This window comes from Podarcis melisellensis (assembly GCF_964234715.1).
Source record: "Podarcis melisellensis genome assembly, chromosome: 3".
Taxonomy (NCBI): Eukaryota; Metazoa; Chordata; class Lepidosauria; order Squamata; family Lacertidae; genus Podarcis; species Podarcis melisellensis.
Window position 1 is genome coordinate 110,231,290 of NC_138530.1, and position 14,106 is coordinate 110,245,395.

Consider the following 14,106-nt stretch of genomic DNA (forward strand, 5'->3'; position numbering starts at 1 on the left):
CCATTGTTATATTTCATTCCTTACCTTATTGGTGGGATTGAAATTTTAAATAAATAAATAAGACTCTCTGCTGCCCCAGAGGGCAGAACTAGATCTAATTATCTTTAATTACAGCAGGATAGGTTTCAGTTGAACATCAGGAGACATTTCTTGATAAGAAGATCAGTTTGACATTGAAACCAATTACCTAAAGGTTTTTGGACTACAATTCCCATCATCCCTGAGCAGTGGTCCTGCTAGCTAGGGATGATAGAAATTGTAGTCCCAGAACAACTGGAGATCCAAGTTTGGGAAACTCTAACCTAAAGGGGTGATGCTCTCTCCCTCATTGGAGGTCTTCAATCAGTAGCTGTCCAAAGGCTCTAGATTATCTCCATAAAGCGAGGGGTTTGACAAGTTTGCATTAAAGCCTGTATTCAAAACAGGTAGACACAAGTCTACCTTAATTATTTTTACTTCTGTTTTCTCTCCTATTCCCCCTTCTGCTGTTTTTATAATAAGCTACGGATAGGGTTGCTATTTGGGAATCAAAGGAAATAACTAATATATTGCATAGGTTAATTTGTATTTAAAAAAATAGCTTGTCTGGTTAAAACACCATGCTATGTCAAAAGTAACTTCTGCAATACTTGAAATTCTATTTATTCTGTTCATTTATTTCGGAGCTGGAATTAGTCATGCATGGTGGTATATTCACCAATTACACTCTTGGTCATTTTCTTTCTTTTCAGATGATGTCAATTCTCATGAACACCATAATTTTTGAGGACTGCAGAAACCAGTGGTCAGTCTCGAGACCCCTCTTGGGCCTTATACTTCTCAATGAGAAAGTAAGTATTCCAGAACTACTACATTTGTTTAGATTAAAAATGAGACAAGTCAGTCTTAGTATTGACAAGCTGTTTTTCACAGTCCATTGCTGGGTGTAATAGAATGAGGAGAGGGAAGAAATAAGTCTCTTGGATCAGGCAGAGGTGTTTGGAGACACTTCATATTGCAAAAAGAAACCCTATATTCTTTGCATAACAAAAATGAATCTCCTCTACATTCCCAAACCATTATGTAGCTCATGTCTCTAGCCCTGGTCAACCTCAACAGTCTAATTTAGGACATTCTCCCTTAAATGCATGGTGGCATACAGGAATATGGGGGGTTGAGACTAGATAATGATGCCCCACAACCCCTTCTGCAGATTCTTTCAGTGTGTGAGGTAAAGGTAAAGGACCCCTGGACGGTTAAGTCCAGTCAAAGGTGACTATGGGGCTGTGGCACGCATTTCACTTTCAGGCTGAGGGAGCCGGCATTTGTTCACAGACAGCTTTCTGGGTCATGTGGCCAGCATGACTAAACCGCTTCTGGCGCAGTGGGACACCGTGACGGAAGCCAGAGTGCACGGAAACGCCGTTTACCTTCCTGCCACAGCGGTACCTATTTATCTACTTGCACTGGTGTGCTTTTGAAGTGCTAGGTTGGCAGGAGCTGGAACAGAGCAGCAGGAGCTCACCCCGTCACCGGAATTCAAACCTTTAGCTCACAACAATTGACTTGTGCTTCTAGACCAGTGGGAAGGAGGAAGCTCCCATCATCCCTGACCATGCTGTCTGGAGCTATGGGAGTTGGAGTCCAACAACTTCTGGAGAGCTCCAGGTTTCCCATCCCTGCACTCTGCCCTCCTTCTATCACAGTTGAAGGAGAGGGTTCTCCTGATACTTACCACATGCAGTGTCTGCTCCTCCACTGATGCGTCTGTTGAAGCAGCAGAGGAGAATTTGGGGGGCGAGGGGAGCCCTCCTCCTTCTCAAAAGTTTTCATGATGCTGGTGTGCAAGCACAGCCCAAAATGTGATTGCACCCAGTGCCTCTCAAAGAACTGACCGTTGTCAGTAAACAGCTAGAATCCTGGGGTTTCCCATCATTGATATTCACCACCAGGCTTTGTGGTGGACAGAGGAGTCATTTTTCAGACAAATCACCCCCTGTAGGGTTTTTGCATGCAAATTTGGGTCTATGGACTTGAGGCTAAGGTCAGGTACCCAGTTGAAAAGGAAACCATTTCTGTATAGCCGTGCAAACCCGTCTGAACATATACAGGCTTGCTGCAGATACTGAGGGATTGTTCCTGGAGATATTGACCTGTAACGTTCTCCATACTTCTGTGTGCGTTCTGACTTTATTCCAAATTCATTTATCTCCTGGGCAGTCACAAGTGGCAGTGCATTACTGCTTTGGAGAATGAATTGTCTATACAATAAGATGGTGCTGGGAAAAAATAAGACACTAAGATTAGCAGCAGCCGCATACATTAAAATTCAAACCGAAATCCCAGCCCTGGTAGGAAACTAATAGAAGAAGAAAATATATCAAGTATAGAAGCGCCGTCTCATCATTCACCTGTGCTGAAGGATCCAATTTTAACCATATCCAATAGCACTGTCATTCATCTTCTTGGTGTATTATTGTGATTTAAATCCAACCTCCATACGAGGAGCAGTTCTTTTAAAATGATTGAGAGGGAATAAGGGCAAATTCAGTGTTTAGAAAAAGTTTATGACATCACAATATTATCCTTTACAGATGGAAGCAATATTTCCTACTTTGGGAGGAAAACTAATCATTTTCTATCTGCCCTGAGTCAGTGCATCATTATAAAAGGCGGAAATAAGTAGTCTTATGCATTCCCAATCTTGTTCTTGGCAACATTTTTGTTTAGCCAATGCCTCTGATTTATAGTATTAAATATTAGCCTGACTCTATATTAATTATGTGGTTTTGATTTTAGCAGCTTTAGTGTAAGAAGGAATTAAATATTTCACAAGGAGATATAGCCATGCAATCATGAATAGTAAGAAATATGAGGCTAGCACAATTTTCTTTCTTCTGGAACAATATTGCATTCTAATGATCATGGAGCTTGGTTAGCCGTGGAATGTATATATGCGTGTCATTATTTATCAGTAGGTCTTCTGCATTAAGGACTCGTCTGCATTAAGGAGGCAGGTACTGGGTTGGGTGGGTTTTTTTAATAGGTTTATTGGGTAATATTTTGATATAAAGGATACAAAACAGCAAATAATCTGTGCGCTTCGAGTATCCGTAACATTTGCTGCTCCGGTTTCTGAGAAGCCAGAAATATAGTGTTGAGCAGTGGTTTGTTTCAGTTTGCGGCTCCAACATCATAGAATCATAGAGTTGGAAGAGACCACAAGAGCCATCGAGTCCAATCCCCTGCCAAGCAGGAAACATCAATTTGGATGCAATTTGGCGTGGCAATTCTGTCTTGCGAGTAGGCCCCATTGAACACACTTATACTTACATCTGAGTAAACATGTGCAGGCTGGTGCTATCAGTGTTTCCAAGCCTGCCATTGCATTATGCTTATCATCAGTGTAATTTATTTTTACCTCTCTTTCTCCGAGGTGTTCAGTGCAGTGTGCATGGTCCAGTCCTTCACTTTATCATCACAACAACCCTGTGAGGTTGGTTGGCTAAAAGGGAATGATGGGACAAGGGTCAGCCAGTGAGCTTCTCTAGGTTCAACTTCCCAGACCTAGTCCTAGTCCAGTACAACCCACTACAATGAGGTTTCACCTCTCAGCATTCATTGATGAAGACTTTCTTTTTTAAAATAATAATAATTTTTATTAAATTTCCATTTACCAAACCAATCATATATTAATTATTCCAAATTATACCAATACATATCACAAAGTCCAAATATGTAACCAAATTTAAATTTTTTTTGTGGGGGGTACCCATGCTTCGAGTTCGGTAGGGGTCCAATCATCTTAAATTTCTGCGGCTTTGATGTTCACAGTCCCATCTTCTCATCTCCTTGTCGTTATCCTTTTTCTTCTTAATAACCTCCGAGTTGTATCCACAAGCGAGTTGAAAGAAGCAGCCTTGTTTATATTTCTGTGTGAACTTTGTAATGCTCTCCCGTAATTCATTTCACATAGATCCAAAAGCCCAAAAGTCCTGTTCAAGCGGCAGTCGCCATTTTAGTCAGTTCTGATGAAATACAGTCTAGGCGTCCGCTCCTTACTTTTCCCAGACCAGTTGCACCATAAATCAGTCTTTCCAGGAGGGTTATTACGCTTTCAAATTTACGATCCAAACCTGATAACAAAACAGTGGCTCACCCTCCCTATGACTGCAAATCTTGCAACAAGGTCTGCCTCATAATGGCGGGTCGCTTTAGTAACTACGCCACAAGAAAGCCTCCCTCCTTTCCAGATCTTTCCCAAAGTAAAACCTTTTATTAGTATTTTTTGTTTCCACACAGTTTATTTTTCAGTCTCACTTGCTATCAGTCATTGTGACAGTTCTTCTAAGGGGGAGGGGGGTTTGTTAGGTAAATCATATTGAAAAAGAAGAAAGTCCCCCTCCTTTCTGTTCCGTTCAACATACCGACATGGCTGTGATTCTTTGATGTAGTCCTCTGTTCATTCTGTCCCATCACTCTATCTTCTCAGTGGTAGATTTATTTAGCAGATAATACACTCCTGACCTCGCTCGAAACATCTGCATTTACTTTCTCCAACTTTTTTTTTTCTTAAGCAATGCAGCTGGTTTCGCTCTTGAAAGCGGCGTTCGGGAGCTCCAGACCTCGCTCGAGGGCTTTCCACCCTGTGCCCCCACCCCCTCCTTCTTTCAAACTCGGGGGTGATTTATGGGCAACCGCGGGCGAGGCAGCATCTTCCCACCCCCTGGGAAGAAGAAGGGAGGCTGATATACTCCCCGTAATCAGCCTCTAATTACCTTGTGCGAGCCGGATAGATGGTATTGTCAGCCATCTTCCAAGGCGCCCCTAGCGGCACCCTCCATTGATGAAAACTTTCATTGGGGTTTTTTAGCACATTAGCGGGGAGCACCCAGTTCTGCGCAGTGGGTGGGGGTGGGTGTTTGCTACATTTAGTGAAATTGATTTCGTTTGTGCTTTGGGCCACAAGATTGCACTGTGGCACATTATACAATCCTTTAAACCAGATAAGAGAGGGGGTATTTGTGGCAAGATAACATCTCCTTCCCTCCCTCGAATAGCAGAGGATTATTATAAGGGGCGGTGCTGCAGACACAGCAATTTGACTTCACCCCCCAGAGGGGCACTCCATTGTGTCTCAAAACAGACGGATGCCAACAAAAACCATTAGGAAGGTTAGCCTTTGGGTCCCTCTTTCAAAAGATCTACTGGTTTTTTTTAAAGGGCCCAACTGAACTTAAAATTCAGAGTGAGGACCAAGCAGTTGTAAGAAAAGGAGCCCTTGTGGGAAATTTTTTAACTAATCTCAGTGCTTAAAATGTTAACAAAGATAAGAAAAATAAGTTTTTCCTTCACCAACAATGGGTTGCTCGGTTCCTTATAGGAAGACTAAATTACATTGCTTAGTCCTGGCCTTAGTCCTATTGCTTTCAATTGGATGTAAACACAACTAGCTTCTTCTGGTCAGTGTCCTGTGTGTTACAATAATCTTGTTCCTTCTTGCCTTCACTTGGCTCTGGGGTACAGTGGACCCACGTGGGTTTTGCTTGTGTCTTGCTCTTGTCTGAGAAGTATTTGAAGATGCCACAGCATATGAGGCTGGGCTAAAGAGCCCTGGAACACCTTGCAATGATCAAGTGCCTCATTCCAAACTGTAGCTGGAACTAGATATACATAGTCCCAAGACGGAGCTCACTTATTATTGGAGTTTGAAAATTCAATCCTCTGTACACCAGGAACTTTGTAGCCTTTTTGTTGGCTGCTTCAAGGATGGAAATTGCTGCTAATTGGAAAGCTGGATCTGGTCTTTCCCTACAAAGTTGTTGGCTTCTTAGGATTTGAGAGATAGCATTAACAGAATGATTAATGCGGCACAGCAGGGTGGTAAGAGGTGATTTTTAAAAAAAAGTTGAATGCAACCTGGTTCCTGTTCATTTCGTATGTTAATAAATCTTCCTCTCCATAAAGTGAGGAAATCTTCCTCTCCATAAACCTCTCCATAGAGGTTTGGTATCTTACTATGCTTTGACATTGTGTGCTGTCAGTTTTCCATTACATAATGGAAAAAACTGTGCTCCACAGTACATTATTGCATATATTATGGTACTTCGGGTTACATATGCTTCAGGTTACATACGCTTCAGGTTACAGACTCCGCTAACTCAGAAATAATACCTCAGGTTAAGAACTTTGCTTCAGGATGAGAACACAAATCATGCTCCGGCATGGCGGCAGCAGGAGGCCCCATTAGCTAAAGTGGTGCTTCAGGTTAAGAACAGTTTCAGGTTAAGTACGGACCTCCAGAACGAATTAAGTACTTAACCTGAGGTACCACTATACACACACACATATAGCTAATATATATATATTATTGAAATATATATACACAGACATACACAGAGAGAGAGAGATAGTAGCACTAAATGAATAAATAGAAAGTTTGATCCTGTAAACTCAGCCGTATGCTACATTCCATCATTTTAATAACTATTTCTTCTTTGTTTTTTCAGTACTTCAGTGAATTAAGAGCCAGCTTGATAAACAGTCAGCCTGCCAACAAACAAGAAGTCCTTCATCAGTGCTTTAGCAACCTAATGGAAGGAGTGGAACAAAGCCTTCTAGTAAAGAACAGAGACAGGTAAGCTTAACTATATCCTGAGATAGAGAAAAGAATGTGAAAAATCTGTGACTGATAAAATAATCTTAAAATAGGGGATTTTCCAGATAAGTATGTTACACACAATAAATGCACAGTTGCTCAGACAGCAGTGTGTGTGTGCATGTATATGTATGGAAATGTCATCTTGTGCCAAGGCAATAGCGAACATGTAGCCGAGCCATTACACAGGAACAAGATTTATTGTTAGTGTTGGTGGGTTCAGAAAGCCATGAACATAGAACTAAGGATAAAATCCATGATGTTGCCACAGAAGTGGCATGATTTATGGCTTTTGTGTGTCTGCTTCTCACCACAGTGTTGTTGTTGTTTATGTTATTCTAAAGCACCAATGCTGCAGCAAGCAAAGGCTAAAGCAGCTCAGTCTGCTGCTTGTGGCTGGAAAGCCAAACAGGAAGTTTGTGACTGTTGCCATGGGCACAAAGGGGCAGTCCATTCTGTACTGAGCACCGGATGTTAGCTCAGTGGGTTTGTCATATGACCTGTACAGGATGTACATGGGTGAGGTGGAGTTTCTCTCTGTTTGTTGAAGAGAGCAGACATCTTTACTGTATGACTGCTAAAAGACACAAATAAAGACATGTAGATACATTTCTGTCTGTGTCTGATTCCCCTCCCTGGGGATATGCAGGGAGGAGGAGAAGGAGGAGAAGCAGTTGGTGTGTTTTCCTCACAGCCTGAGGAAAATCGCCGGAACGGACCTCGTATGTTTTATCCTGCCGGGAGTCGCCGGAGGGAGGTCTAAGGAATTCAGCCGGTGCCTGAACAGATAGGCACATACCTCAAGACGGGCTAGAATTCAACAGTGGTAGCAGAGGATGGTTGCTGTTTTCATCAACCTCTGCATCAAGGAGTGGCCTCCATGGAAGCCTGAGGTGAGAAGGATGATTCTCTGCAGCCAGAAGCTGACCAGAAGAATCTGAAAGCCAAGCAACGGAGCCCAGGTATGAGATTTTCGGGCTTAGAAGTGTGAATGCAGATTGATTTATTCTCTGCTTCGAGGGAGAAACGTTTGGGAAAACAGCTCCAGTCAAAAGAGAAACCGCATTCCAAACATTCCTGTGGTTTCCTGTTCAAGGAAAAGGAATGCTGTTGCTTAGCAACGAAGGCCATGCCTCAGAGAGGAGAAGTGAAAGTTAAAATGGAATGTTTTGTCTTCAGAGTCTGAAGAGCTCTTGGAAATTTCCAACGCAGCCAGCGTTGAGAGCTGCCAGGTGCACAGAGTGTAAACAAGCCAGCTATTGGATTTTAGAGGCTTGTGTTTGAGAGTCAATGCAAGGACTCAAGATGGATGCCAAGAAGGGAGCTTTGCCTTCTCCGCCCCTTTTGACCAGTGACAATTATGCATCTTGGTCTATTAAGATGAAGGCCCTGCTGCAGAATCAGAGACTGTTTGGGGTGATTGAGAACCCCATTCCAGCAGCACCAACGCGTGCTTGGGAGTCACAGGATGTGAAGGCCAGAACTGCTATAATTCTGTGCGTGTCAGACTCTGAGCTTATCCACATACAAGATTTACACCACGCGAAAGATGTTTGGGACACGCTGAGAAGGACACATCAGAGAGATGCAGGTTCTTCAGCGTTGCTGTATTTTGAGAAGCTGACCAACCTGAGGCTTGCGCCTGATGGAGATGTTCAAGCGCACCTGACGGAAATGAAATTTCTGCGTCAACAGATGGTGGAACGCAACTTCCGTCTGCAGGAGGAAGTGTTTTGCTTCATGGTGATCAACAGTCTGAATCGGACTTACAAAACGGTTGCCAGTCAGCTGGGGTCTCTCCCAGCAGCGGATCTCACTTCGGAGAGGGTCTTTGCCGTGGTTCTGAATGAACATGACAGACTTGCCGCCCTGGAAGTGAAGGACAGGGGGAGCAAAGAACGGAGTTCTAACGCCCCCACTGCTGTTGCTACTGGAGGAGACGCTGTAGCTTTGAACGTTGTCCGATGCTACAATTGTGACCAGACTGGGCATCTTCAGCGGTACTGCAAGAAGCCACGTCGGAACAGAGGAGCTAAGGCGAGCTCCACAAAGTCTGAGGCGTCAGACAAAGGTCACACCAAGCCAAAGGCAAAGACTGCAAAGGCTTTGATGTCGCTAAAAGCCACACCAGAGGTGGGAAACTTCTTTGTCCTAGACACTGGAGCCACAGTTCACATGACAGGACACAGAGGACTATTTTCTACGTTTAAGAAGCAAAGCTTCGCGGTGCAACTAGCCAACGGTCAAAAGCTGGAAGCGACCGGAATTGGGACTGTGTATCTTAAAAGTCTGAACTTGACTATAAACAATGTTTATTTGGTTCCAGAGTTGAAGTATAATCTGCTCAGCGTTTCGCAGATTGCCAAGAAGGGACTAAAACTGTCCTATGATGATCAGAACTGCGAGATCTACAAAGATGGAGAGTTGTATCTTTCTGCCAAAGAGAAAGATGGACTGTATTTGTTGACTTTTGATCAAAGTGATTACATGGAATGTAATTCTTGTGATTCTAACGTGATCTCTTTTGCAGGTGTAGCTGAGAAAAACGCCAAACAGGTGACCTCGAGGGTCAACAGGGCATTTCAGCGGGTGTATGCTGATGTGATTGGTCCTTTAGCACCGTCTAGAGGCAATGCGAAGTATTACCTAATATGTGTTGATTCTTTTACGGGTTTTGTCTGGATTTATCTTTTGGAGAGACCGAAAGAAGCCTTAGAAAGGTTTAAAGAGTTTTGTGACAAAGTTAAAAATATGCATAATGCTGACATAGATTGTCTTTGCACAGATGAGAAGCCAATTTTTCTTTTACAGGAGTTCCAGAGGTTCCTGAAGAAGAAAGGGATAAGACACAAAACTGCTAGTTCTGAAGAAGCTTGGAACAAATGTGTTTGTGTTAGGGTGAACAAAGAATTGCAAAAGGGAATGCATGCGCAATTGCTAAGTTCACATCTGCCACATGAGTACTGGGCTGAGTCGCTAATGTCATTCTGTTACACGTGGTTGAGAAAGTTTCCAAAAGAGTTGGGATGTTCTCCTTTTGAGAAACTGTTCCACAGAAAACCTTCTGTTGCCCATTTCAAGGTTTTTGGGTCTCATGTGAGGACAGAAGCTCCAGGTGGAGTAAAGAATGCCAGAGGCATTTTTGTGGGTTATGAAAAGGGTCTCTACAGAGTAATTTTGTCTGAATCTGGTCAGGTGATTCTCACAAAATTCCTAGAGAGTGCTCCTGAACAGGAGAGAGTGATTGTTCAAACATTTCCCACAGGAGTTGATGATGATTCTGATGATGATGATTTTGATCTTATTGAGTTCAGTGGTACTGATGATGACAGCGATAGCTCAGACAGCTCAGTTGTCACGGTCATTGAGAGGAAATCTCAGATAATGACTAAACCCTCAGAAGAGGAGGATGAACCACTGATTAAGCTTAGTACTGGTTCTCCAGAGAGTTCACAGGCTGAACCAGAAAGCAAAGGAGAGCAGCACCTCTTACGTAGGTCTGAGAGAGCAACGAAGGGTGTACCACCCAAGAGGTATTCACAAGAGTTTGCTAACTTAGCTGTTGCTGTTGTAAACGACCAAGGTCAAATTGAAGCTGTGTCTGAGTCAGAGACAAAGGCACAACAGAGAGTTGCTAACCAAGGTAATGCAGATGCACTCATTCCTTGGAAGTCACACAACCAGAGAGGTACATTGGTAAAACCAGTGGCGGGTAGTTCCAAGGGTGGAACTGAAACAACAGGGGAATGTTATAAGTATAACAACTGTTTGTTTTCTTCTCTGGATGACGCCTTGCTCGCAGCATGCATTGATACTTTAGGGGGAGTATGTTATTCTAAAGCACCAATGCTGCAGCAAGCAAAGGCTAAAGCAGCTCAGTCTGCTGCTTGTGGCTGGAAAGCCAAACAGGAAGTTTGTGACTGTTGCCATGGGCACAAAGGGGCAGTCCATTCTGTACTGAGCACCGGATGTTAGCTCAGTGGGTTTGTCATATGACCTGTACAGGATGTACATGGGTGAGGTGGAGTTTCTCTCTGTTTGTTGAAGAGAGCAGACATCTTTACTGTATGACTGCTAAAAGACACAAATAAAGACATGTAGATACATTTCTGTCTGTGTCTGATTCCCCTCCCTGGGGATATGCAGGGAGGAGGAGAAGGAGGAGAAGCAGTTGGTGTGTTTTCCTCACAGCCTGAGGAAAATCGCCGGAACGGACCTCGTATGTTTTATCCTGCCGGGAGTCGCCGGAGGGAGGTCTAAGGAATTCAGCCGGTGCCTGAACAGATAGGCACATACCTCAAGACGGGCTAGAATTCAACAGTTTAGTCGTTTAGTCATGTCTGACTCTTTGTGACCCCATGGACCAGAGCACACCAGGCACTCCTGTCTTCCACTGCCTCCTGCAGTTTCGTCAAACTCATGTTAGTAGCTTTGAGAACACTGTCCAACCATCTTGTCCTCTGTCGTCCCCTTCTCCTTGTGCCCTCCATCTTTCCCAACATCAGAGTCTTTTCCAGGGAGTCTTCTCTTCTCATGAGGTGGCCAAAGTATTGGAGTCTCAGCTTCAGGATCTGTCCTTCCAGTGAGCACTCAGGGCTGATTTCCTTAAGAATGGATAGGTTTGATCTTCTTGCAGTCCATGGGACTCTCAAGAGTCTCCTCCAGCACCATAATTCAAAAGCATCAATTCTTTGGCCATCAGCCTTCTTTATGGTCCAGCTCTCACTTCCATAATCCCAGCAAGGACACAGGATTGGCTGCAGTGGGCCTGGTCCTTTGTCTCCTCACCTCCCACATGCCGCTTTGACAGTTCGATGGGGGCTTCCCATCTTTCAGTCTGACCTCAGGTGAGCTATTTTGCAGGCACTGGCAGGACCTGCCAGGAATTCAACTGATTGGCGGCAACTTTCAGCAGTGAAAAATCGCCCTCCATACAGTAGCTAATCCCAGTGGGATTTGCATTTGGGGCCAAATTTAAAAGTCACTGAATGCAATGTGCCCCCCAATGCCAAGGTACAATTACAGCTCGCAGCAGTGCTTCAGGTACAAAGATTTTGTTATTCTCAGCACAACTACTAAGGTATAAAGCTCAGTATCTGCAGACCAAATGCCCAAATATTTATTTAGAAGCTCTGGCCTGGGATAGGCTGCACAGTCTAATATGGAAAGCCCTTTGTGCAACGGCTGGTGAAAATCTTTCCTTCCAGTGTTGGAGAATCTTTCTTTCTTTCCTGTCATAAAGGCTTGTAGGAACCATTTGAATTGCCCATTTGTTAGCTTGAGGCTTGAATTAGAGTAGAGAAATCTGCCCCAAATATGTGCTGATCTGGTCCACTGTACTGCATTATAACTGCTACTTTGTGGGCAGTATAATAGCATCTAATAATTATATTTTAGATGTACATGATCTTTATTGTTATTTTTATCCATTTTTGTTACTTTCCCCCCTGTTTTACCTTCGCAGCATTCTTATGGGGTAGACTAAACAGAGAGTGACTGTGTCTTCACCCTAAATATTTGGGCTTGTCGCAATTCCAAACCAGTCTGGAGCTGTTTGTAAGGCAGGGATCTGTAAGGCTCAAAGAACAGGCCTTCAACTAATACACCAAAATCATTAACCGCACAGAAAAGGTTCTCACCCTTGGGCAAATCAGAGGGATGGATTTAAAAGTTTGCTTCTCATTTTCAAAACAACGTTGGTGGAAATCTAAACCCAAGGTATAATCATGGCTACTTATAGACTTTTCAGAGAATTGATAATGGTTTGAAATAGGCTTCACTGTTCATATGCATAAATTGTTCCACTTTCACCGCTAAATAGAGAAGGAAAGTTCATCTGCATTGATTAACCAGACTTTTTCAGGTTTTAGCTATGCCTTTATTTTGACCTTCACATGCTTTGGGGGCTTTCCTTTCCAGCTCAAATAAGGACTAAAATAATCCAAATATAATCATCATCTGTTAAAAAATTTAAAAGGTGTTTATTTTACTTATAGGAGTTCTTGCAGCTGTGGGAGTTAATTTCTGGCAATAGCAATTCAATTCTAACAAAGGACTGGTTTTGTTTTCAGAATTCTTAGCAGCTTTCTCTAAATGCTTCGCCCGAAAGGACATTTGACATGTTTGGTGTCTTCTTGGTTCCAGATTCACACAGAATATGTCGGTCTTCCGCAGAGACATGGCTGAAACCCTGCGCTGCGAGGGGGCGTCAGAATCTAGCAGTTCAGAAATGATGAGTTGATGCTGAACTTGGAGGATGTTTGATAAATGAACAGACTTTGAAGGTTGGGGAACCACAATATTGTTAGATAGGGTTTGACTTTAATAGAAAATATTTTTTTAAATAACTTCTGCCTTTTTATATCTCTGGCATAAATGTAAGGATTTGTAACACTGGAAACAATGTAAAATCACACTTGGCATTAAGAACCATTTTGAACTTCTGTATCCAAACTTCTTATCCCCTTTCACAATTAAATGGTGCAGAAACAATATCTAACCAAAGAACAAAATAAAATGTGTATTTTCTTTCTGAAATTGCATTGCTGGGAAATTTCAGTTCCGTGATTAGACCAATATCAGAGAATTTAAAAAAAAGCGATGTCTCATCTATTTCTCTCATGGCTTCATCTAAACAGTAACAGAAAGCATAATTTGTAAACAATATGGCTATATGTAGATATGTAGATTTTTTAAAAGCTTTATGTCTTAAGTGCACTGTTGACAAGCAGAAAATTGGCAGAATGCAAATTAACAATTCTGGATTAAAGTAAGAAAGTCGTACTTTTTGAAGCTTACAGGTGATGATCCATTCTTTAATTGAGAAGGAATAAATGTTCGTTTCACACTCAAGTATTTTGAATGTTTCATTCTAGGACAAAATACAGAGCTTTAGTTTGTGTTTTGACTGCTAAAGTATTCCTTGCACAAGAATTACCAGTACAATCCTACACAGGTCTACACAGAAGAAAGTCCTGTTGTTTTCATTTGGGCTTACTTTCAGGTAATTGTGTATAGGATTGCCTGTAACTGTGCGTAGGATTAAAATGAATTTTAATATTTTTAAAGAAACATACTGCTCCTGTCACAGCACCTAAAGGGCATATTCGTCTTAAATGGCCCTAAATAATAATAATAATAATAATAATAATAATAATAATAATAATAATAATAATAATATCTTTATTGTCATTGCCCCCTCTCAGGGACAACGAAATTACTTGGCTGCTCCATCCACCCAGATAGGGCACTCCACTCAAAATCAGAACAACTATAAAAACACTAATTAAAACAATATAATATAATACAGCAAGGAAGATTAGATGACTTTCAAAGTCCAGGTTTCCCATTCAGGGCCGAGATCGCTCTGGAGAAGAAGCTGTTCTTGAGACGGCTCGTTATTGTCATCATCGTCCTGTATCTCCGTCCCGACGGCAGGAGCTCAAAGAGACAGTGACCAGGATGCTATG

The 14,106-nt window shown here is 42.5% G+C and overlaps 1 protein-coding gene across 1 annotated transcript in view; it reads left to right on the forward strand.

The window, feature by feature from the left end:
- RANBP17 (RAN binding protein 17) overlaps nucleotides 1–13,489 on the forward strand; it is a 170,003-nt gene extending 156,514 nt beyond the window's left edge. The window contains exons 26-28 of the mRNA XM_081906702.1: nucleotides 732–830; nucleotides 6,489–6,616; nucleotides 12,782–13,489. Coding sequence (XP_081762828.1) covers nucleotides 732–830; nucleotides 6,489–6,616; nucleotides 12,782–12,878 — 324 coding nt within the window. The 3' untranslated portion in view covers nucleotides 12,879–13,489. The remainder of the gene's footprint in view (nucleotides 1–731; nucleotides 831–6,488; nucleotides 6,617–12,781) is intronic.
- Nucleotides 13,490–14,106: the final 617 nt, after the last annotated feature.